The sequence below is a fragment of the Nipponia nippon genome, unplaced genomic scaffold, assembly GCF_047370975.1.
Source record: "Nipponia nippon isolate SJK-2023a ecotype South Korea unplaced genomic scaffold, ASM4737097v1 scaffold_1, whole genome shotgun sequence".
Lineage (NCBI taxonomy): Eukaryota > Metazoa > Chordata > Aves > Pelecaniformes > Threskiornithidae > Nipponia > Nipponia nippon.
In genome coordinates this window covers 5,184,670-5,211,304 of record NW_028262290.1, presented here as the reverse complement: position 1 = coordinate 5,211,304, position 26,635 = coordinate 5,184,670, and the positions used below count along the sequence as shown (strand labels likewise).

Below are 26,635 nucleotides of genomic sequence, written 5' to 3'. Positions count from 1 at the left end.
TTGGAGCAGGCTCCTGGCAGGACCTGTGGAGCTGTGGAGAGAGGAGCCCACGCTGGAGCAGGTTTGCTGGCAGGACTATTGAAAAAGAGGCTTCTGGTCATAGTTATATACCAGAAAAAACAATGCTGAATGAAACATACCCCTGCATAGCCCTTGAGGAGGTATATAATCCCCAAAACTCCCCTCCCCTTTTTTTTTTTCTTTTTTCCCCCCAAATTTCCATAGGGATCTTTCTAGCTTTGTCACAAATTTCCATTCCCAGACGTGAATTTACGGTCCCTGTGAATTCCTTCTGACAAAGCACGGAAAGAAAATCAAATCGTTCTAAGTTTAGTGGGTGTATTCTTGGGCTTCAGAGCAACTGAATGCATCAGCCTTAACGTTTCAGAAGTCAATTGTGAATAAACTTTTCTTACATCTTTTAAGTTTGCTATTCTATGTGCTGATCTACATCAGGGCTGAACTGAAGATATTAAAACGAGAAAGTTTAATGTCTAAAGGTTGTGAAGTTTTAAGAGTTTTTCCTCATATGTCTCAAAAGAAAGAAGGCAGCCAAATGACTGCTGGCTGCACCTTTGGGTGAACTCTGCCACGCGGAAACTGGCTGAGTGTAAAACGGGGTTGAATGTGCATCTGCATCCTTCACCTTATCAAAAAGTTGAGAATCCTCTGCCCCTTCCCTTCCTCTAACGGCATGGTTTGATTTACTCCTATCATGTTGCCTTCTTTATGGCTACATTTTGTACCTTATCGTAGCTCCAATCACGCCTCTTGCTGTTCAGCAGCACTGAACTACTGCTTCCACCCAAAGTTACAGCGCTTGACAGCCCCCCCTTCTACCTGTAACTTTTGTTCTCTGCTGCTCTGTACCCATGAAATGAATACTCGGAGACTGCTCATCAAGTCACTGCTTTGCTGTCTCTGTCCTGAGCCTGAAAAATGCAACTGAAGTCAATCAAGCAATTAAATTTGAGAGTTCTTAGCCACTGGAAATGTTGGAGCAGTAGTCCTCTAAAACACCTACAGGAAATTAAAGGATGATATCATCAGCCTATGTATAACTTTTTAATTCAACCTGCTGTACCAGCACATGCCAGGTAACTGCGTTTGTACTAATATCGCACCTGTCCCAGGTGCTAATATAGCACAAGGCTAACTCTCCTTATTGTGCAATCTTCTGTTTATTAGAGACTTACTTTAAATTAGCTTTTCAGGTCTTCGGGATATGGCTTATTTCCTTCTCTCTCTGCTGGTAGTAATCTCTAGTAATAAACAACATGACTAATATTTGGTAATAAACAATAGTAGCAGCCTGCATGAACCAAAACCGTGTTTCAAAAGCATCTATGTTATTTCATATCGAAATATTTGAAGGACAAAATAGATAACATTTTAGTTACCACTGAAAGGTGTGATTTAAATTTTTCTGACCAAGCGCTAAAGAATAAAACGTAGTGTTTAGTTGCCAATTAGTCCTGACCTGTAAAGCATTTTCTCACCCACAGCCGTTCTGCCAATTCATTCCATCTGTAACTTAAATAGAGGAGGAGGGGATAAGTTAAAAATAGCAGCAGCAAAAAAAGCCAATTAGTAGGAATTGCCACAATAACCTTTGTCAGGATGAATTTAAGGTATAAGGCTCGGAGACAGTTACTATGGCAACCACAGGCACTCGCAAGGTACCATTAATGAGAAATGCAGTATCTGTCACACGAGGAAGTGGATGGAGCAGCAGCCTGACAAGCTATTTAAGATACTGTTTTCTTCCCTGCCCCCTTTTTTCAAAGAGCAGCAGGAAAGTAAACTGCTACATAGGTAGCTTTATTATGTGTACTTTGCTAATTTTGTATTCTCTTTCCACTTCTTCAGTCACTGAACTATTAAGACCTCAACGTAAGCTTTATTTAAATTGAACAGGTTAGATTTACAGACATTACCCATGGTTTGTCTACTCTTTGCAAAATAAATTTAGCTCACAACTTGTACAAAAACTCCAAGTAGCAAAAGGTGAAACGTTTCACCTAGGTACCCAAAAAGATATTCCCACAGGACTTATGGTAAAATAATAGTTTTACTTTATTGTGAAACAAGACAGTCTGAAATTAAGACAAATATTTAAAAAAAAATTGTATAAATTCTCTTATTTGCCAATACAATCTGCAGCTGTTAATTTTACAAAATATATTTCACCAGTTGGAAATTATCTCAGGTATATGTCTGGTACTTTTTCCAAATACACACAAACAAGTATTCAGTGTGAATAGCTTTGAAAACCAAGGTTTCTCCTTTTTCTACACAAAGTCCATTTCACTTCCATTTCTCGTTTTTACAAAAAAAAAGCCAATTTCGGCTGGACTCTCACTGCCACCACAAGCACCCTCATTAAAGACAAGCCTGCATTAACTCATTACTGTACACACAAAATGACACAGTTCCCATCAGGACCCTAAATAACATATTTTTCAGGACTGTGAAAAAATAATAAAATGTGTGCTACTGCTACTCCTTGGTACCCCACCTGGAGCCCTGCGTCCAGCTCTGGGGTCCCCAGCACAAGAAAGACCCATGGACCTGTTGGAGCAGGTCCAGAGGAGGCCACAGAAATGGTCAGAGGGCTGGAACACTTCGCCTGTGAAGAAAGGCTGAGAGAGTTGGGGTTGTTCAGCCTGGAGAAAAGAAGGCTCCAGGGAGACCTTACTGCAGCCTTTCAATATGTAAAAGAAGCTTATAAGAAAGATGAAGAAAGACTTTTTACCAAGGCCTGTAGCAAGAGGACAAGGGGCAATGGTTTTAAACTGAAAGAGGGTAGATTTAGATTGGATATGAGGAAGAAATTTTTTACAGTAAAGGTGGTGAGACACTGGAACAGGTTGCCCAGAGAAACTGTGGATGCCCCATCACTGGAAGTGTTCATGGTCAGGTGGGATGGGGCTTTGAGCAACCTGGTCTAGTGAAAGGTGTCCCTGCCTGCGGCAGAGGCGTTGGACTAGATGGCCTTTAAAGGTCTTTTCCATCCCAAACCATTCTATGGTTCTACAATTTCAAACTACACATGTGGATGGAAAGGTTTGTTCAGTACTACCACCATTCTCAAAACCTGGGTCAGCTCAAAGTAATACAACTATGGTAATACAACTATGCTGGAACCACAGGGATACACCTGGCTTATATACGGAGTCATTCACTGCTCCTACCCTGACTGTTAATGCAGATACGGGTCACTAAAACTTTCTCTTCATACCATTTGAAGTTTCTTCTTGACCAAGTCTGGTTTTGTTCATACCAAACTAAATCTTCATATAGTAGAAGAATCCTACTAGAAGGATCTTCTTTACAAGATCAGAAACTATTATCAATAAATTCTTACTAAACTGTATTTTGTTGCCTTTATCGACCCCAAAGAGGCAGCTTCTCTCCTTTTAAACACTGCAAATTAAATACTAAAATCTTTCTTTAAATAATACACCTCCTAAAACCAGAGCACTCAAGAGAACACACTGGGAAAACCAGATCAATGGCAGCTTGTAATTTAAATAGGTTAAATGTGGTCTTGGCAACTTAGCAGCCAAGCTTTCGCACTGGTAGTAGCAGGTCTGAGATCTCCTTGAAGCTGCGGAAGCTCTGCCAACTCATCAGGAGATGCAGAACTCATTAGCACCACTTTGATACAAAAGATAGGGCTGAGAACAAAGATTCCCTGAGGAAGTAACCCCGGAAGGAAACTTTGGTGATCAGTACGGATAATTTACATGTTAGGCCCTCATTTGTCAAAGGGAAAGGCTTTAGCTGAGATACATCCATGGCTGGGATTTTACCACACATGTTTCACAGCAACTATTAACAGAATTAATATTCTGCCATGTGTTCTGCGGAGTTGACATATATTTCAGTTTGAACCGAACAAAAAGACAATGAATAAACACTTCAGGAAAAATACAGATGACCTGGTAAACTGTTATAGCAAGAGTAATTTAGAGAGAAAGATTTCCTCATGCAAGGAATGACTCAGTAGATTCTTTCCAAAACAAGGTTAGTTTCTGGAGACTCATACAGCAAAGAGGAAAAATTATTTTAATTGTATTAAAGGCATGTAGCCACACAAACCACTCTATTTTGTTATATTGAGTATACCTAGTTTCAATACACACCTGACTTTATCCAGATTATAATTTTTAATTTTGTCATGTAATTTTTCAGCTCATTTCAAAAATATTAAAGGAAAGGTTGCTGTTCCTGCTTGTCCACTGCTTTCCCCTCTCAGTTAAAGGACAAACCTACAACTAGCTGATTGCCATTAGCACAATTCATGGGAAAGACGACTCTTGAAAGGAAGAAGAGAATAAGCAACTGGGGAACAGAGAAATACCTTAAGAGTATTTGAAGAAACTGAAAGAGCACCTGTCATCGGTGAGGAAAATCTCTATTCCATCCCCAAAGAATCTAGTATAAACAGGCTCCAACCCGTTACCAGCTCCGCTCCTTAAAGCTGCACTTCAGCAGTGCAAATCCTCCATCAGCTGCATGTGTGGGAATACTCCAGAAACCTTCAGGTCAGGAGTCAGGAAGAGATCTGCAGACAACAGCAAAACCTCCACCAAGAAGTAAATAATTTAGTTTGTGAAGATAAGATTCATAGAATCATAGAATCATTTAGGCTGGAAAAGACCTTTAAGATCAGCAAGTCCAACCGTTAACCCAGCACTGCCGAGTCCACCACTAAACCATGTCCCTGAGCACCACATCTCCCCGTCTTTTAAATACCCCCAGGGATGGAGACTCAACCACTTCCCTGGGCAGTCTCTTCCAGTGCCTGACAGCCCTTGCAGTGAAGAAGTTTTTCCTAATATCCAACCTAAACCTCCCCTGGCGCAGCTTGAGGCCGTTTCCTCTCGTCCTATCACTCATTACTAGGGAGAAGAGACCGACCCACATCTCGCTACAGCCTCCTTTCAGGTAGTTGTAGAGAGCGATAAACCAGTTTCTATTTAACCACCTTACCGATAGTTATACCAGACAGCAAAACTCTAATCCCATAATTGAAAGGAAAAAAAAAAAAAAGATACTACCAATCATCTTGGGCTATTAAACTTGACATAGTTTTATAATTCATTCTTCCATTTACAATGCGTGCTTGCTTTTATTTTCTTTTTTCTTTCCCTCGAGTGTAACAGCATCTACATTCCTCTCTCATATTAGGTTCCCTTTTGCAAGTATTTTCTTCCTAGCACTTCCTTTCAACTGAAATAGTTTTCAAGTATCACCTTCTCATTTGGTGAGATCGTACCAAAGAAGTGAAAGCATCCTACCCTGCGCTGATACAATACATCTCCTCAAAAAGATGGTTGTTTTGTATCCTACTATTGAACTGTGGGCAGCATTTTCATAGATATATTAAAACTCACGTCGAGTTCCTAAGAGGTAAAACACAGCTCTGAGCTCATCATCCACTGTTTGAAGTGCGGATTCTTTTTCCACCCTGTTCATCACTTTGGATTTATCAAGACTGAAGCTCGCCTGCCAATTGATCAGCTTATCCTTCTTTAATTCCTCGCAGTCAGCTTCCCCCTTTACAGCCCAGAGTTCACTGTCGGGGACCTGCCCAGCCCACTGCCCTCTCCTCTTCCCAGCTTCCAAAGAGGCTGAGCAGCTCAGGGCCCAGCCCAGATCCCAGAAAGGCTCCAGTGATGATCTCTGCAAGGGATTATTCACTACTCTGTCACCTTTCTCTTAACCAGTTAATAACTTTCCTTTCTTATCCCACACCAGCTTGCATTCTCTATCAGCCTTTGGTGAGGAACTCTGCCATATGTCAATAATTGTATTAATTAGATCTTCCTTACCCAGAAGCTTGTTATCTCCTTAACAGAACTTCAATGGATTTATGAGCTACAACTTCCCTGCATAAAACCTTGTTTACTCTTTCCCAATTCAGCACACTTATCCATGCAGATGTATAAAAAAAAAAAAAAGAAACAAACCTGTAATTAACCTCAAGTCACCCTCTTTCCTGAGGGTACTCACTTAGAATTCAACATATTAAATCTGGAATGTTTCCATAATGTCGGGATCTTTCATAGCCTGAAAGCACTATATAAGACAAGGAGTAACTTAAAAAATGTATATAGAGAGGCTTTAAACACACCTATAACGCTAGAAAGAAATCAAAGTACTACAGGATTCAGAGTTTCTCTCCCTCAAGTTAGAGTCCTTCTGAGGGCCAGAAAATCAAACAACTCCAATGCTCTTGTTTGAGAACTGCACATTATTCTTCAAAAATCCAAAGGTCGAGCAGAATTCTTCATTTTTTATTACAGCTGTCAACTCTAAGAAAACAAATTAGCAGCAGTATGTGTTTTCCAAGACTGAGCAACCATGCTTCAAATGCCGCATTGTGGACTACGAGCATACCAAGCTAAGGTGGGTAAAGCTCTCGCTTGGGAAGATCCAGCCATCGAAAGAGTGGGCTGGAGTGGAGAGACAAAGTGGCCAAAGAGGAAAGATTTGGACTTAACACCACCCCATTCCCTGCCAAGATTATACACTTCTGTAGGGCAATCATACATTGCATTCAAATTCCTCGGAATTGGTTTTAGAACCTATAAATCCTTGCATTATTCCAAAGAAAGCTTCAACTTTTTGCCTATGATCCCAGTTCGTACAGTGGCATCAGGAGAAAAAAAGAAAACAAAGACTCCAAACCAACTTCTGGAGACACCTTTATAACTGCAAAATGAAAATGTCATAAAAAGCAGGCTTTATATACTATAGCATTTACATAACATCTTTCAGTGATCTTTTCAGGTCACTATTGTTTTAGCTTTTGTTTCCAGTTAATGAAGGAAGAAGAAAATAGGTGTCAAGACTGAAGAATAAATTCAAGCTGCTGAAGCACTAATTTTAAATGACTGTTCTCTTTGAAGGAAAGACTCATAAAACAGCTATTTTAATTATACTTTTGATCATCTAAGATAAATTAATAGGAATTAGGTATTTTCATTTCCAACTTCAGGAAAGCTACGCCGTACCATCATGATCTTTTACAGAACATCACAGAGCAGGCAGAAAGCCAAATCAGTGCAACATCAGAGTGTAACTTTAATAAATCCTTTGGCCATTAAAGCAGACTCAACTGGCAGCCACTCAAGACAATCTTCTTTCATCCCATTAAGGCAGTCACCATGTCACCACAGCCACAAAACAGAGCGAGTGCTCCTAAGTACAGATAGTGCTATAGGCTAAATTAATCTATTTATCTACAGATATTGATCAAACCAGGTGTGACCTGGAGCTGTACCTACACCTAAATGCTCACTCTTTTACTGGCAGCATGAATAAAAATATCCTGAAATGTGTTAGGTAGCTTTTTCCCCGAAAATAAAGATGATGGTTAATTAGGAAATGGACTAAAACTATTCAGTTATCTTCACCATTTGAACCTACAACCTCTAAAGGTTCTACACATCCAGATACCCTTCACTCCCTATTTCCAAGACTGCAAATACCACATTAAAGCAATTGATCAGGCAAATAAATTCCACGGCAATTTTTCATCTGTTAGATGAACAAACAAGGCACCAGGTTTTAGGTGTCAGTGAACAGAAAAAGTAATGCATTTAATTGGACCTATAAAGGACTGCGGAAATACACGCTACCCCCAATAACACACTACTTAAAGTAATATATGAGTCTGGAGACCAAAAGCCTTATCATAAACTGGCAGTATGCCATCTGTAATAGCAGAAAAATAAAGGAAGAAAGGCTAAGGAAAGGAATTTGTCCTCTGGGAGAAAAAAAGAAAAAAAAAAAAAAACCAGAATAGGACAGAAGTTGGGAAGACAGAAAGAGCCTTAGAGGACAAAAGAAAGTGACAGAGGAACCAATTCATACGGGCACTTGCCCGTAACACTGCTGGCTTTGGGAAGAAAGTGTGAGTTTATCAATGTGTAGGTAGAATTTCAAATCAAATAATATTTTGGGTTGGAAGGGATCTCTGGAGGTCATCCAGTTCAGACCTCTGACTCAAAGCAGGGCTAACCGGGAAGCTGCCCACAAAGACTCAGGTTTGCAGCACAGCAGCATGCAAGCGATACTGACTTTTTGCAACCCTGCTCCCACCCAGGCACACAGCAGAGCACAGCACAGCTCCCTTCGCCTATCATGCCTTAGGCAGTGCCACATTCAACTAGATAAGAAAGAATTATGAAATAACCTCTGCATTAACACTGTTTGCAGCCTACCTTGAATTCAGACCGCAAAGCGAGTCTTAAAGAAGTTTGGGCCATGCCAGCTATATTCATAGAGCTGCAGATATGCACCTCCCCCCTTGTCAGTGCTCATCTGTATGGCGTCTCTTTTTACCTTGTGGTTGTCCATCATCATTTCAGTTAGTATTCCTAGGTTTCTAACTTGGACTTTACTAAAAGAAGAGAGACAGCAACAGCCTATCTCAGGTGTGCTGACCACTGAGTAGGTTCGGGACAAAATAGAAATTTTGATTAAGTTTCCATCTCACAGAAATACTGACAAACATCGGTAGAAAAAACGATGTTGATTAATACTACTTACCTTTCTCCTTCAGTGTTCAGGAAGTCCGCTAGAAAAAGAATGGACAACCCCCAAATTTTCCATGGAATAATTTCTTCCTGTGAATATTGGCACTTTTTACTTCTTTCTAACGAGGGGACTACCTGCCAGTGAAAGGCTGATAATGTTCACCTTCATTCTCCACTTTTTTCCATCATCCATCAATGCTGAAACATGATTTTTCTAAAACCACAATACGAATCTATTGGCTTGAATATGTGTGAATTAAGGGCAAGCACAAACCACTTCAACTCTGCCTTCCTTCACGAAGCAGTATTTTTTCCTGTTTAGCTTGTTGCTCCATTGTTATCTAACAAAAGAAACAGTTATGGATTCTCTTACATTCTTACTTTTCTTCCATGTATCTTGCACAAAAATGAGAACCCAATTAAAAAGTATTAGTGCTTCAGCCAAATTTTTAATAGGCCGGCACTTTGTCAAATGCTTCCACAAACGTGCCTAGCATCCAAAAATTTCAATAACTAAATAATTTTTCCAAGTATTGAAAAAATGAAGGAAGAAAAAAGTCAGGTTTCTTCTATGGGAAAAAAAAAAAAAAAAAGCTCTTTTAATAATTTCTAAATCTGAACCCTGAAATCATTATTCTGACATTTTCAAGAGAGAGCTTTTGAACCCTGCACTTCCTACAACCTGTGATCTACTTATGATTTAAGGGGAAAATGAAGATGACTGTTTTGGATTTTGAGTGATTTATAGATCACCTAAAACTGGGATAGCAAACTCGTACTATATCTGTGTGATATTTTGTATAGTGGCCAACCTGTCTAGCCATGTTTATGTTGTACCCTATTAAACTTAATAAATCCTGACAGAGACAAACTTGGCCTCTACTCATAAACCTCCTGTTTCCCTAGCTGCATACGCAAAATATTAGAAATTGTGCAAATTGGGTCTCCTGAGGTCAAGGCAATGTTGAAAGAGGTCAGAAAAATTGCTGTGCAGGGTAGATGCAGTGAGTTAGCCACCTCTAATTTAGAAAAAACAGTCAAATTGCTTGGACCTACTGTTGAAGAAGTGGGAAGAAGAGAAAGATCTTCCGAGAAGTCAGATAATACCAAAGCAGTTGCCTACCCAGTGTAGCATCCTCCAAGTGACACAAGCAAGACACGGAGTCTTTCAAATGAAGCTGGGGGAGGGGAGAAACACCTTACACAGACAAACCTGAGAAAAGGGGAAAGTCTCCCTACCAGCAATTAGAGAAGGCAGGTTTATCTGTGTTCCATATACGTGTGTTTTTGACAGAAACAGAAATGCAAAATTCAAATGCAAATCACAGGAAAGAGATTCTCTTGCACATTGCCTATAGAAATACCCCACAACTCTATTTTCAGAACAAAAGGATGATATTGTACCGGGGAGGGAATGGAGGGAGGAACAGGCATCTATTCATGTATTGGTTGCTGTAAAACCTACAAGGGCATTTGTTTTCCTATCATGAATTACAGGGACAGAACATTGGAAAAGGTCTTCGTCTTGGAAAGTGCGGCAGTGGCAGGCAGGTCTTTAGCAGTTCCGCTGAGGACACCTTAGAAGCAGCCAGGTTCTTTGCCTCCACTTTGCTGTGAGGAAGACTGCTGAACAATCTGACGATGTCTGAGGCCTGGAAATCTCTTCATTTCTAGCCGTATTCATAGACAACTCAAAGTTCAGTTTTTCTTGGTGTCCTCACCTCCTTTAACCTTTAAAAGAGAGCTCTTCTCTGCCCCCAACTTCATAGAATACATTAATAATCCCTGTTAAATTTTACTGTGCTTATCAAACCAACATCAACGTCTAATTATTTTCATCAGTTATCTGCGTCTTCTACCATTTGATGTCCTCTTTCTTGTATACATGTGACCAGAACTGAATGTCATAATTCTCACTTATTACTCCCTGCGTCTATTTGCCTGGCCTGTTCTCAGTTCACACTTGGTTTTTTGCACTGAGGACTTGCAACCACCCTGCAATCACCCATCATGCCTTTGCATCCTACCAAAGAATCAGAATCATGGAAGAGCCGAGGTTGGAAGGGACCTCAGAAGAGCATCTGGACTAACTTTTCATGGGAAGCATGTCCCATTTCAGCACAGGAATTCCTTGAGTGCTCTAACTATAAAGCAGTCCAAAAAATGAAATTTCTCTTCTATTGCTCTTTTTTAAAATTATTATTATGTTTATTATTTTCCCAACCTATAATTTTCACAGATTCTTCCTGCAGCACCTCCAATTTTTGCAAGGTGCTTTGAAATAAATATAAATATTAGAAGTGGATCATACTATGGATCTGACCAGCGCTAGATATATCACCCTTTCCTACCCAAACAAACATTTCCAATTTCTTTGTCGAAAATAACAAATTATTCACTCAAAATTATGTCGTATATTTAAAGATTGATTTGGTTATTAGTAAAAAAAGGCAAGCCTTAAAAAAATTAAATGTGTATTTGACAAATGTCAAGTAAAAGACAAAACAAAAATGATTGCCCTGAAAATAGCAGGTGATTTTCATGTTTTAGTTAATACAACCTTTGATATTTTTTAATTTGACTTGAAGGTATCTCAGACACCGCCAGCTTGCCATGGACTTAACATGAAGACCCAGGGAAATTGCTGTGAAATTTTATTTTCTCTCGATGACAGCATGCAAAGCCTTAGTCATAGCAGCTTTGTCTTTAAAACATAAACTGTTACAGCAATGTAAGGAAAAAATCATTAATCTCTCATACAGACAACGTGCCCCGTCATAAACAAAAGCACAAATTAAACACTGACTTGGCAGCTATGAGAAATAACAATCATGATTTACTTCCACATGGACGATACATTTATTAAGGGAACTTATGGTTTAAAAAGGGGCAGATTTTTTCATTCTCATACCCTTTGGAAGAGGACTTATCTCAAAATGTTTTCAATAGGTATGTGCATTGTTAACTACCACTGCAGAAATTGCAGTATACCACATCACAGACTTCACGGCTCAATTAATCAACACATTTAAATAAAATAATTAAGCAGTAGTCAATGGCCCTCATTAATAGTATGCACACAAAGGACTTTTAGAAAATTCTTTACCTTCCATGGATGAGAGAAACACCATACTATGTGATGAGAGGTATAAAAATGAAAACAATAATTTGTTTCTTTAATTATGCTTGACTCATTAGAATTTAACAAAAAAGTATTTAAAAATAGGTGAAGTCTATACACATAGAAGTGAATTTATCAAAACTCAGAAAAATAGCTATACTTCTGTTGACTTAAAAAAAAACAACCAAACATTATAGTGGATATGTATAAGCAAACTCACTCATTTAACCCTATAGCCCTGCTAAAAGGCAGGAACTGCCAGCCTAGCAAGAAGTTTGGCAGTTCTTAACTTCTGAGCCTTGACTTTGCTACTGCAGTATTTCTTTAGCCTATTTTTTTCTTATGCAACTCCCAATTTAAAAAAAAAAAAAAATCCATCATGTTATTTCACATCGGCATTCACAAGGATCACCAGTACTTGTCAGAACTTGTAAATATTGCACGAAAGCCTCTGCCATTTGAATCACCAACGAAAGGTTTTCCTCATTTATGATGGCCTGTACCAGTGACGCACCTATTCAGAAGCTTCAGGGCTACTTACTGTTCTCAAGGAAATACAACTCAAAAAATTTTAGATTTCATCCCAGCATCTCGTGGAGAAGAAGGTATCCTCTCTGGCTGGGAAGATGCCTGAATGATTAGAGATCCTTCACAGCTCCTCCATGACTGACACCATTTCACCCTTTTTCTCCACTCTGTTCTTACTCAGGTCCTGTTTGCTCTTCAACTCCTGTTCCTGGGCAGTCCCAAGCTTTAATCCTTACGGTCCTCACACCAAGGCCAAAACAGTCTGAAAACTCTTAACATCTAAAAGTGTTGTATCTACAGCCACCAACTGCGGAGTCTCACATCCACGGAAGACTTCAACAACTCAGCTGTGTTGCACCACAGGGATAGATGAGAGGCTTGATCTACTCAGACGATCACCATGATAAATCTTTCACTGACGATGATTTTTGCTGTTCCCGAATGCCAGACACACCGTGCACAGAATAGAAATGTAAAGGCAATGCAGGGTATGTTGTACAAAATGAGATATCCTGGGGCACATAATGAGATAACATCTATTACCATAAATTATGAAGTGATTTACGCATAAATGAGGGTTGTCATGAAATTTAATTTTAATGGTTTGATAATCAAGTAAGAAACACAATAATTACCATACCTAAGTTTTTCAAAAAATTAAAATCACTGCTAGTGGCAACACTTCTTTGTTAACATATATAATAGAATCCCCCTCCCAGAGCTGTCTGCTATATTCTTCCATTTCAGAACAGCCTGTTAAACGCCACATCACTGTGATAAACAAGTTCAGTTTTACTGCTGATTACATTCAGAACATTTCGACATTCATAGCAAAGCCCCTTCAACAGTGTGCCGTTTACTACCGCAAGGAACAGCTTTGCAGATGGGAGCCTTTGCTAGTCGAGCAAAATATCTGAAGGCTGAACTTTCTGATAGCATATATCAGAGAACTTGTTTCCCTCATCATCACATGAAGTATATTCAACCAGATAAACAAAACATGTTGACACCACAGTGTGGTATATCAAACATATTCTTTATTAACTGAAGACATTGCCAACATCTCAGCGTCACTCACTGCAGCCACAGCTTCAGTAGACAACTTGTCTGACAACTTTTTGCTGGGACACCAGTTTGGCAATGTATTTCCCTGGGTATATTAAAGCTTAAAAAAAAAGTCTTGCAGATGTAAAGCATGGGGTGCATCAGGCACTGCATTGCTAGCCCCTCGAGGGAGGTGATTGTCCTGCTCTACTCTGCACTGGTGTGGCCTCAGCATGAATACTGTGTGCAGTTTTGGGCACCACAGTACACAAAGGATACGAAGCTACTAGAGAGTGTCCAGAGGAGAGCCATGAAGATGGTGAAGGGTTTAGAGGGGAAGCCGTACGATGAGTGGCTGAAGTCACTTGGTCTGTTCAGCCTGGAGAAGAGGAGACTGAAGGGAGACCTCATCGTGGTCTACAGCTTCCTCACAAGGGAAGGAGGAGGGGCAGGTGCTGATCTCTTCTCCCTGGTGACCAACGATAGGACCCGAGGGAACGGCAGGAAGATATGCCGGGGGAGGTTTGGGTTGGACATTAGGAAAAGGTTCTCCACCCAGAGGGTGGTGGAGCACTGGAACAGGCTCCCCAGGGAGGCAGTCACGCTGCCAAGCCTGACAATATTCAAGAAGCATTTGGACAACACCCTCAGACATATGGTGTGAATTTGGGGGTTGTCCTATGCAGGGACAGGAGTTGGACTCGACGATCCTTGTGGGTCCCTTCCAACTCAGGACATTCTGTGATTCTATGAAAGCAGCAAAAAAATAATTTGATTTTTAATCTAGCTTTGTAAAGAAACCTAATTATATTTTCAGGATTTCATCGAAGGACCCTCCAAAACCCTTGCCCCTCTCTTTTCTTCAACATGCCACCTCACAGGAGAGGGAGGGCAAATTTCCTTTCTTTTCCTTCTCTCCTCCCAATGAGTCTTAGTTCTCTCTCCTCACCACCGCAATCTTCTGAGAACAAAAGGCCTCAAAGTAAAACATATCACTAATTGTCCCATAATGGGACACAAAGGAACATTTCAAATCATCTGGAAACCAAAAAGGGGAGTATGAACATCACTAAGTAACATCTTGGGATACAGGAAAAAAAAGAAAGGCTGATCCTTTCCATTTCTGTGCCCACAGAAAATAGGATGATAAAAATGAGTGAATAAAATAATCACTGAGCCTAAATTATCATTTCTTACTATTAAAAAAAGAGGAGCAAAGCATGTATTCCTCTGTCCTAAAACAGAGGGAAAAGACTGTCGCCTCTCAGAAACACTACTTACATACGTACCCGAGAGCAGTTACAATGCACACACTAAGTATTCCCAATCAATGGCTGAAAAGTTACAGGAAATTGTAAGCTTAAGGTTTTCTGAAAGCGAAAATTATCATCTTTACTAGTCAGCAGAATAATCTTGCTGTACAAAAAGGCATATATTTTCCAGATAGTATTTTAATGGCCTAAAGGATGTCACTTTTCCTTAATAGTACAAGACCATTTTTTTCATACTGCATGCCATGTTATTGGAACAGCTATTATTTCCCTATCTCGAAGTTAACTGCAACAAACTTCACTTCAGACCTTGAAGTAAAAGGGGTGTGTAATATTCTATGCATTTGATCCATTTTACATAAGCACAAATAAGCTGGAGAACAGGAGGGGGCTGGAATGCACCAGGTAATATGGATACTCTAAGATGGATACCAGGGACTGCCCTGCATGGACTCGGCAAGATTTGGCAGTGCCAGTACTGACCTGCTGCTGATCCCAGGCTTTTTTTGGTGTTTCTGCTTCCATCTCCTACACCCTTAGTGTAAGATAGTCAGTTGTGGACCTTAGTTATAAATCAAACACGTTATGGAGAGTGCTTTAGTAAGTGCAGCATCCAGAGGCTTCCATCGCCATTCTTCATTTTACATAAAAGCAATGGAAGAATCTCCTGCAAATTCCCTCTCGCTAGGCACAGGAGGGCAAAACTTTTATTCTACAGCGACAGCTCCGTAATATAGAAGAGAGAAGCAACACATCAGAGAATTCCAAGTTATTTTACTTTCTCAGTATACCAAGTGGGAAGCAAAGAGGCAAGCAGTAAGCAGGATGCAGCATTACCCTACTTTGTAAGTCTGCAGGCAGAATATGAAAACGCTTAGAGCCTCCAGCAATGCGAACAGGAACAAAGAAAACAATTTCCTGCTATCTACACTTGGTCAGGACAGGAGATTTCAAAATGATGGTGATGAATGGAGGGAGACTAAATTACAAAAGGAAGCAAGAGTGACCAAAGCTGGGAAAAAAGTTATAATTTAAATAAAAGTGGAATGAGGAAAACATTAAGAATGAGGACGGAATCAAGAAGGTACAGGGAAGGGGAAAAAAAAACTGAACTTGACTGAAGAGCCTCTCTTTACATATTAATCAGACATTAACAAAAAAAAACGGTGTCCAAAGATAAGAAAAAAACTGTAAAAGGAGAATCAAAGAGCAGGCTTTGTTGAAAAGCGTTGTATATCTGGACTGAAAACACTTGGTTCAAATGCAAACTCCTGAGAATGACTGTTGTATGTTAAAAAAGGACAGACCTAGAACCATTGACCACTGCTCCAAAAAAGGGGGAAGATTTCTGATTTTTTTTATTTTTTTTTGGTGTAAGATTAACAACAGCACTTTGCTAAGAGGAGTATGCTAATTTTAAGGCCCAGTGTATGTTCCACCAAAGTTTCCGTAGCAGATCCATCAGAATAAAAATTAAAACTCAAAGCAACATAGGAGCTATATACCCATCGTTACAATTAAAAGCACTTAGCATTCAAGAAATAGATAACAAATGAGTTTAGAACTGATAGAAAACTCAGTGCAACCTCTAGCCAAGGGTAAAACAATAAAATATTTTGCAGTAAGAATAAAAATCACTACCCTTAAAAGGTTTAAATACTTTTTATATAAAAAAATACACAATCTGCCTTGATAAATGACTGTTTCAAAAGAATTACTGAAAGGGTTTATATCCATTACAATATAACGATTTCAGGATATTTAGACTTAAATTATTAAATCCATTGGAAAATAAAAGTAATTCAATCAAGGAGATGCAAAGTAATTTTATAACCTTATTTGTAGCATTATTTCTGTTTGCTACATATTGTCCCAAAAGTTGGGAGTGAAATTCTAAGAGTTTACCGACTACAAAAATGATGGGAAATAGCAAGAGACATAAAAACAAAATTTGAAAACAGTACGGATAAGAACATGAGCATTTTGCTGAGTATTTACACTGCTTTAAAAAAAAAAGAAAATAACCCAATTCGTTCTAAATAAAAGGAACAAGCACTGTATGTTACTGACATTTTTGTCCATTCCTTGATAAAATAAAATTGAGAAAATTCAGCCTTGGTTTGAGTCAATGTATTTTCTCATGGTTGTGCTTTCGGATTCACTAAGGCAAAAAGCATTCCAAATTTACTGCTATTGTTACATATTCTATACTTCTTTTTGACAATTGCGTGCCTTGCAATTGATGTGGTTTTACTTTGAACTTAATATTCAGAGTGAGATTAGAAGACATTAAAGTATCTCTCTTCAATACGTTTATCAATTGCACGATTTAAGACTGCAGCACAACTCTGCCAAAGAAGAGAACTGTGCAGATAGCCCATGACCAAATGGAAACATTTCCTTTTTCACAGATTCATCTTTTAAGACGAAAATGGTGTCACCTAGATGTAATGATCATCTGAAGGAGATAAACCAAGCAACACAGGGTACAGCCAGCAGCAGGAATCCTAGGTAGATATATTATGGCAAATAATGGTTATAGTTTGCTACAAAATGATCTTTACATCACCATAGTAGGGTTGTAAGAACCAATACACATAATGGCCTACTTAATCTAGAATATTTTTTCCACAAAGATGGTGATTGCTTTTTCTTCAATTCTATTTTTCTTTCCTGCAGTTTTCTTTCTACGAAAACTGATGAAATGGCTGGGAAACTACATAAAGAAAAGACTATTTAAAACTGGGAAAGGATAATGAACTAGTGAGATCAGGTTTTAACAGCAGAACTACATTCAGAGCACATGAAAATAATACTAAAAACATTCTACAAAAACGAGTTAAACAAGATGGGCCAATGCTACACCCATCTCTGCACCTCAGAACCAACTATTTTGTGTTTTGTTATTTTCAGTACTACCAGATTCATAGGCAAAATAAATTCACATGAGCTATTGCTAGACTTCAGTGATGCACCTTAAAGAAAGTAAAACTCTTATATTCTTTGACACGTGTACAATGTTTAAAAAAGAAAAACGGGCCCCAAATATCATCAATTGCATATAAATAAATAAATAATAGGGTTAAAAACAGGGCCCTTTTAATTCTGAAAGCACTTACCGCTGACATTCCCCAGCATGCAGAATTAAATCTTCGTTATTCCTAGCACTGATGGTCAACTCATGTTCTGTAGAATTGAAGACATCAAGAAGTAGATGACATTGCCGGGTGCTGTTCAGATAGAGGGAAAAAAGAATAGCACAATTTCAGTAACACACCACAGAATTACTATACATATATCAGAATTAATATTTATACATAAATATAAATATATATGTATAAATATACATTCACATACATATCTTTTATACCTACTCCAACTATAAAAGTATCTTACTCTTTTACCAGAAATAACTTTTCTTTTTTTAATAACTGTTTTTGTTTTTTTTTTAACTAAAACTAGACACAAGCGTATATCCTAAAGAGAAGAAGTTCAATTATGACCTGCACAATATTAAGCCCCATAGCATTTGATCACCTGGATATATTCTTACTCTGCAGCTTTCAGATTCACTTCTATGGAAAAAGCCACAGATTTTTTTCAGTTCTTTGAGCATTCACATGAAACAGTTTTATTATTTCAAATTACCTTGACATTTTCTCTTTAAGCAACAAACTTACAAGCAAAAATTTAAATCCCTGCCCGGTGTCAGAGAGACAACTCTGTCCCTTCTGTAAGAAAGGCAAACACAGGCACCTCTCACAGAAAACCTTATATTTGTGAGCTACTATCATTTAAATCCTAATTTCCCTAAAAGCATTCAGTATAAATATATCAACGGCATTTCTGGTAACCTTAGGAAATAATACTGACAACGGTACAGAGAAGAAACTTTACTGTCAATTTTTATTCTTATTTATAAACTTTCTTCCATGTGAAACTAAGCACAAATAGCAGCATTGAGTGATTATAATACACATGGAAAAACATCAGAACCAGATACCAAAATGCCAAATACAATCATACAGCTGCAATAACGCTTCATCAGCCCACTCCGAAATTCAAAACTTCCTAAGGAGCTACTTAACAACAGAGAAATATCCCAGCCTTAAGCATCACTACAATTTAGCTTTAGTTATCACTGACTGAAGTTTAAATGCACATATAACAAAATGAGATGACTTATTGTGAATTACAGTATAAAGTAGAATAGCCATTGTACAAAGATTACGGATCGTCTCATCCCATATAATTCCTATCAGAATCAATAAATAGGGAAAAGTAACTTGTATTCGGTGTCAGAAGAGGAACCCACCAGCAGCATTAATTTGAGAGATTTCACTTGAAATCAGAAGCTCCCCGAAAGGGAAGCAAGAGGAACACATTGGTGAGGTGAGAGTCATCGGAGCCATCCTTCGAACAATACGCATATTCAAACTAAGTAAGATACAGCTGTGTGTCTCAGGCAACCAAGTACGTTTATCCTACTGCATAATAACTTACAATTAAACTCAAACACCAGCCATTCCAAAGGCAATTAAACTCAAGAGGTGCAAGAGTTTAAGAACTGCTCTTCTACTTTGGAAACAGGTTCTCTGTTTCGTAATACAACGCTCTTCGGAAAATCGAGAGATACCACCTTCAGAGCATACACAGGAGAAACAACGCTGCTACTCTGCAGACCCTTGAGATGGGCCCACTCTTAGGACAAGCACGGGAGGTTAAGGTTCAGGTCACAAAAGTAATAGCAATGTCACATGCAATCAGGCCCTGAATGACAAGCGAGCGCTGCTTGGGGACAGTAGCACGTCTCATAGCAAAAGTAAAAAGCAAAAGTGGGGGTGGAGGCTTTTTTTAATGTATATTTTAAGGGTTTTCACTCTCTTTGGGTAAAACCTCAATGAATACTGAACATAGAGAAGAACATATGAAGGTAGCTGAGTGCCTGAAGCAAACATGTCAAAACTTAAGAATTTAGAACAAATAAGGAGGCATAGTTCTTATTAGAAACTCCCTTCCTTAACAGCTCACAAGAAAGAAAGAAAGAACTGAAAGGGCAGTATTCGAGTCAGTAGCTATCCTGTTACCAGTAAGGAATAAAAAAGAGAGAACAAAAAAAAGCCTGGCTTCCATGTCATCGCTGGGAGAGTGGGACAAGACCTGTAAAGACACTGCAAACTTCTGCCTCTCCAGTCGATACGAAATCATGATCTGCAAGAGAGACTTCTAGTGCAGACTATGTTTACAAAATTCAACATGGAAGGAATTTTTTTTATTTATCCCATAGCAAAACCAAACAATTGTCAGAAATAACATTCAAGCCTTGTGCAATATCTTTTGGCAGCAGAACCAGAGTTTTGTAAATAACACAATTCATGCCATAAATATAAAGGACCTACAGAAGCAGCAGCCCTTCAGGACTAAACACCATCACTAATACTAAAAATTCCCAAATATGAATTCTTGGACTATGCAGTGAAAATTATTCATCATCAGGACATTTATTTCATCCTCTTCAAACACTACAAACAAACAGACATGCAGGGGAAATAATTCTTTCCTTGTCAATTTTAAGTTAATTCTCCAGGGAAATCTTTAATTAATAAAAATCCAAGTTACAGAATTATTACAGTAAATACTTTGAAAACTTAGAAGATACAGGTATAAAAAGATCGAAGGTAACATTAAGACTGTAGAAAAAGATAGCATTAGATGCTCAGAGTATATACAGGAGAGTATCAGAGAGACTATTAAAGCAATGAAAAACAAACACAATTAAAGGTTACAAAAATATTTTAATTAAAAGAGCAAGCTTCAAATACTGGAAGCTGTATCCAAGTAAGGAAACCAATACAAATCATAAGCTCTGGAAAATTAGAGATAACACCGTACCAAAGTTAAAAAGGAAAAAAGAAACCCTCAAGTTGTTACAGAGCAATTTGCTAAAAATCAGAAAACTAGCATGTTTGGGTTTGTTTGGGTTTTTTTAGCATGCCACAATCAGTAGGACTGTGTAGAACTGATGATGTTGAGTTATGATCTGGGTGACAGTGAAAGGTCCAGGAAAACAAAGAATTAGCAAGAAAGCCAAATTAACTATTTACATCAATCTTCACTACAGGTGAACATACAGAAGACCGTCCTTTGCTTGACAGGAATTAAAGACCCTATCTCAAAGTGTCAGTAAATGAGATTTGAGAGGCAAATCATAATCATGCAGGTGTGATAAAGGAACTCCAATAGGACTTTGCTGAACTACTACATGTAAGCCCAGTCAGCAATCTGTTGCTTAAACTAAGCTCTGTATCAGAGACATTTCCAATGTCACATTGTTTTAAGGATTTTAAGGCAACAGAGTAAATCTTAGACCATTAACCCTGGCCTCTATGCTAGGTAAATTAATTAAAAAAAACAGGTAAGCTTTTAAAAACTTAAAACACTCAAAATAATAAATGGATCTAAAGATTATTAAATTATACACCATAATGGCCTACTGAAATTTTTGGCTGAGAAATACCAGTCATAAGCCACGGGTTCCTGGAACTGGGAAAGATTATCCCACACTCACCCAATTTCTTCTGACTTTTCCAAACTATCTACCACTACGTAATAGTTTACACTAAATGTTTAGTGGGTTTGGGAGGGAGGTACAGGGTGAGTTACTGGGGAAAAAAAAAAATCCACTTTGAGTGGATTTTGAGTCCTCTAAGTCTAGTTAAGTAGATGTTAGTTACCATGCATCCCAGAGAAGGCGGAGAACTCCATCTTCAATTCACACAACGTGCAGGGTCATCAGTGGCCTCCCAGTCTTTTTAGAGGTTTTTGGTTATTTTGCTGTTACTAGCTCCTTTTTAAATTTTGGGTCAAACACATCTCAAATAAGTCAGTTTGTGTTTGAGTGTTTTGATTTTGTGGGTGTTTTTTTTTTTTTTTTCCCCTCCAGAACATCTATTGAGATAGCATGGTGTCATCACACATTAACACACACAAAATTAAACCATCACCAAGTTTTATTCCATGTACTTATGGACTTAAAAGCATTTAAGAAAACTATGAATTAGTACAGAGTTTCCCATTTCTGCAAAACCGGAATAATCCACTCTTCATGGATTATTCTGGAAGATACAGGACAGAAATACACGATTGCACCACAAAAATCTCAACTCCCATATATCCACATTCCTATCTCCTCGTCATACACCCCCCCGAACTACCCACAGCTTTCTCACCCGTCCATCAACCACAGTGGGCAGCACAATGTTTTTGGCTGGCCCTGAGCTCATCCATGCCAACTGGTGCAAGGAACAGAGCAAGTAACTGCTGAGCCCCTGCTTCTGCCTTTCCTCACTGGGACATAAATTAGGATATCTCTTCTCTGTCCAGTTACCAATCTGCAGGAATATATTTAATTTTTCTCTCAAGCTGGCTGAAATTAGTCAAAATTTACCTAGGGAAGAGGGGGAAACAGTTGAAGTGATCATATAAATTTCATTTCCCTAGGAAATAAAACATAAAATTATCCACAAAAATACAGCAGACACCACAAACACAACATCTATCTATTCTGAATGGAATGATATACAAATTATTGCATTATGTCGAAAGTCCAAATTAAATGAAGATGAATTAAAGCTGTACTGGACTATATATAGACGCTAGGATAAAGAACAAAAGTTCTTGAAAGGGTTTTACTCTGCTTTCCATCTGTCATTTCAGCTGCTAATGGAAAGGAAATAAGCCTGGGTCAGACAAACAGTTTCGGAGCCTAAGTGAAAGAATACTAAAAATCACAACGTGCAAACATTTTCCATTTCAATGACCTTCCTTATTTTTCCATGATGTTTCCTTTAGAAAAATCTACCATAAATTTAATGGTCAAGATTTTCGTTTACAAGTAACACAAAAGTCTATAGATCAGAAGGTTGTACAGGTAAAAACTAGAGTTACAAGGAAACATTTTCGGTTGATCTGAAAGTCTCAGAATAACATGCAAATATAAGTCGATACTGATTTCAAACAAAAAAAAATCTTAATTTTTTATTGAAAATGGAGTTAATTCAACAGTGTCTTGAAGATTTATTGTATAAATTAATTTCTGTTATCCTCTATTGCAGAATTCAGGATATAGCACAAACAAGTCAGTGACATGATGAATCATGCTGTATTTTTAAAGTCTTACAATGCCAGTTATGATTCCAAAAATAGTCACAAAATTGGGGCCATGGGAACTTAAGGCAAGAGACAATTACACTGTGATCTAGAAATTTCTTTCAAGGGTATTGCAATTACTATTCCAATCCACTCTGAAATGACAGCAGAGGATATTCTTCAGTAACATTTAAGACAGTATTAAAAACCAGATGCAGCTGCCATGCTCTAATGACGGCTCACTTCAGTGAATAATCTTACTGCAGTTCTGTTTCTAGCTTCGTTTTAAAGTCAGTTTAAAGAAGGAACGCTCAGGGGGGTTGGCAAGTTATCTACATCCTGACTCAGCTCCGTTTCCCCATCAACTGAAATCATGGAGTGTTTTCACATCCACGCTTTTGTTTGCTTCTTTTCTGTTTTCTTTAAACAGGCATCCCTACTCAAAACGAGATATCAGAAAGTGAAGAGAAGCATTGGCAACGACGACAGGCGATGGCGTGCCAGATGACAACCCTATTCTCCAAAATCCACTGACAAACACGAAGAGCAATATAGCAAAAAAACGATCTAGAGCGTCTTTGTTGGTGCTATTGTGTTTTCAATAGGGTTTCTTTAATTCAGTTTAAATTTTTATTAAATTCTCTACAAATGAAGCTTTTGAGAGTAACTTTAGATGATTAAGTCAGATTATCCACCTTACTGTTAAAAGGTCTTTTCACATATTCCAAGAACTGTCCTCATCTGACTTCCCCCAGTTGTAAACCTTTTCAATTATGCTAAATATTCCCCGCACATCTATAAATATTTGCAGATTTATGTTCTCACGTCTTCATGTGCCAAACGATACGTATTTAACATTTTGATCTCAAAAATTAATTCTCTCAATCTGCAAGCTACTTTTTGCTGCTCTTCCGTGAACCCACTACAACATTGTACCATTAGCAAAGTTTAAGGTTAGCAAGATGATTTAACTATTGGATGTAACCTCCCATGTGTCGTTGGTTCCCACTCAGTAGAATCTATATTGAGCGCAGTGGTATGTGTATAGATAAAGAATATATTCTAGAAAGACATCCAGTCCTGACAACATTAAAAAACGGTTATTAAATCCATTCCTTGACAGATTTTTCCAACGGTTAAGTCTAATTGATCAAAATGAGAGCTTTATTTGTAGTTGAATTTGCCTGGCTTCCGTTTTGACTATTTTTCACTAACAAAACAGTGATTGTAACACTAATTATTTTCTCCGTGTAGAAACATCCATTCATTTTAAACAGGTCATCTCAGCCTTCCTCCAAACTAAACAGATCACTCTTCAAGCACCCAACCAAAAGAGTCTTTCTCCACCCTTCAAAGCTCTATGACAGTTAAACATTGAAATATCGAGAAACAGAAGACTAGAAACAGCTGCCTGTCAGTAGGTAGCTGATTCTCATGCTGAACGTAGCAAATGTGAACATTTAATTTAAAAACTCAGCTACACATAGCCAAGAAGTGTTTCTGAAAATGCTACAGAACTTTTCTATTGCCTAACAAAAATGTCTGTTGGAAGATGGCTGAAGAAACATGCTGTTTACTCTTTCCCTTGTACGGGTTTGTAAATATATAATGATCCAGATTTCTAACCCAAACCTGACACTGCTGAAGAGGCTGTGCTGCAATTTATTGTAGTGAAAATGTGGGCAACGCTGGAAACCGGAATGGAAATTCTGAAAATTCTGTCTGATTTCATTAAGACCCAAAGTTCTACCCACCAAACTGAGGATCTCCTGAGAGCCCTCAAAATAGTCAAGATTGTTGTTTTTAAGTCTCCAAACACTTCGGTGAAACCAAGTTGGAAAAACTCGATCCTAACATTAAATACAAAACAATGAAAGGTCTTAGACTAGGGAGCACGCTGCAGGCTTTATTATGAACTGATGCCTTCTTTACAAAACTAAAACATTTCATTAAATGATACACATTAATGGTACAAAGGAAAATTAACTTGAGCCTACAGTTAGATGAACTGACACTTTGAATTTAACAGTGCCAGACCTGCTGTAGTTCTTTTTTTTTTTCTTCTCTGACTCAATTACAAGAACAGAGTCTAAGCCTCTGCACTTGCCAAAGGAGATCTGCAGCTGATGTCTCGTCAGCTGTATGGTGGTTTTAAGATAGGAAGAAAACTCTGCTGCCACGAAAAAATTAAAAAATTTACCTTGTTCATCATCTTGAATTTGTAGAATTTATAGGTAAGTATATTCTTACACATCTGGCTTCTGAACTTTGCTGAAAAGTGAAGGCAGCATCCCTGTTGCACTGTGGATTGACTTCATCTGCAAATTCAGACCATCTCGCCACCTTTCTAATAATCAAGACCGAGATTTTCCAATCTTTGTAGATGGCTCTTATTTAAGACACTTTTGTACTGATGGCATAAGGGCAAGGGACACAAGGAGACCAACAGGCACCTCCCAGCATGCAGAGCACGCTTTACTTGAATTCTTACCAAAGGTGTGGAGTGAAGCCGTATTTTTTCTGGCATTTTTTCACACTCTCTGCTCTTTGATAAAGGCAATAAGGAAGGACATTCAGTGCCCGCCAAAACTGGCAGATAATGGCTTTGAGAGAATCAACACGTATAAAGGGGACAGTACAAGACAATCTAGCTAGCACAAGCTCCAACGACAGAATTTCTTAGAGTTAACAGTACGTCAAAATGAAGAGGTATATTACATGAAACTGTCAACAGAACGTTTCCCTTAGGTTGAACCATTAGCATCAGATCTCCGCTGGCAGTCTAGGATCAGATCATCAGCTCTCCACTGGCAGTCTATAATCTGCTGGCAACTGAACTGCTTTGGGGCCTGGAATCACACCAGTAGTTTTGGGGCTAAGACATGATAAAGAATCAATTACCATGGTCTGCTCGATTACAGAAGACAATGAATACAATTTTACCATATAGATTTATCTGCCTTTTATGGTAAATAAACGGTCAAGCAAGTAGATCCCTGAAGCCCTTTAAGACCAGTAATCTGCAGGTCAGACTGGGAAAACTTTTAGCATTAACTCATTATCTCTTATACCCTGCATCTGGGCTGCTTTAAACACCTACGTTCTTGATTATGCATCACAGGACAATCATTTCCAGGCAAGCACAAACAAGCAGAATCAAGGATTACAGGTAACATGATCAGAGGCAAACCGTTTCCCAGCACAAGGCTGTTCTGCCAGTCTTTTCGGATGCAGGCAGCTGAGTGAGCACAGGTTGATACACCCAGTGAAAAACCTGGGAGCAGATTACGCCCGTTTACTGACAGAATGTCATCTCTTCCGACAGGAGAGCTGCAATCTGAATCAGAATTAGGCACCAGGTTAGGCACTGCAGCATGTTAAGGGCTGCATCAAGCTAACCACGGACGCCTCTACACACCAGCACAGATAAAGGTTAAAAGGACCTCTTCTCAGGATTAAATGCATCTTAAGATATACTGAAAATGCAGTTAATGAAACTTCTCCCTATAAAGCAGAAACCTGTGCATGAGTGGAAGACAATTTTGGGTAGATATTTAGAAAAACACAAAACAAACCAAAATCCCCAGCTGTTTCAGTGATATTTCCCATGCATATTTGCTCAAGCAGCTAAATAAAAGAAATACCAATTAAGTTTGGAAGACTTTTACATAAACCATAATCTTTATGTCACTACGGGGGGGGGGGGGGAGGGGTGGAAGGGATTTCATTAACATTTTTCCTGTTTTGTTTTCAGTAAAGGCCTAAGGGAAGAATCAATGTTCAAAGTTTTTTATTTTGCTTTGACTTTTTAAGCCCAGCAGCTAGTAATCTATTGTTTCTTACTTTCATTGAGGTAAAATGCAAAATAAAACCAACAAAAACATAAAGGAACGGGAAAAAATTGAATCCAGAAAATGAAAGCAATGGTAACTTTCATTCTGAAATGACAGCTGAGAAGGTAAATTATAAAA

The 26,635-nt window shown here is 38.4% G+C and overlaps 1 protein-coding gene across 6 annotated transcripts in view; it reads right to left on the bottom strand.

Moving 5' to 3' along the window:
• Positions 1-26,635, bottom strand: part of TRAPPC9 (trafficking protein particle complex subunit 9) — a 523,335-nt gene that overhangs the window by 305,327 nt on the left and 191,373 nt on the right. For 5 of the 6 annotated variants that reach the window (XM_087743404.1, XM_087743675.1, XM_087743764.1 and 2 more), the window contains one exon: positions 17,636-17,746. In XM_087743404.1, the coding sequence (XP_087599530.1) occupies positions 17,636-17,746 (111 nt within the window). Of the gene's footprint in view, positions 1-16,856; positions 17,024-17,635; positions 17,747-26,635 lie in introns of those variants that run through there. The other variant, XM_087743846.1, reaches the window with a different exon arrangement.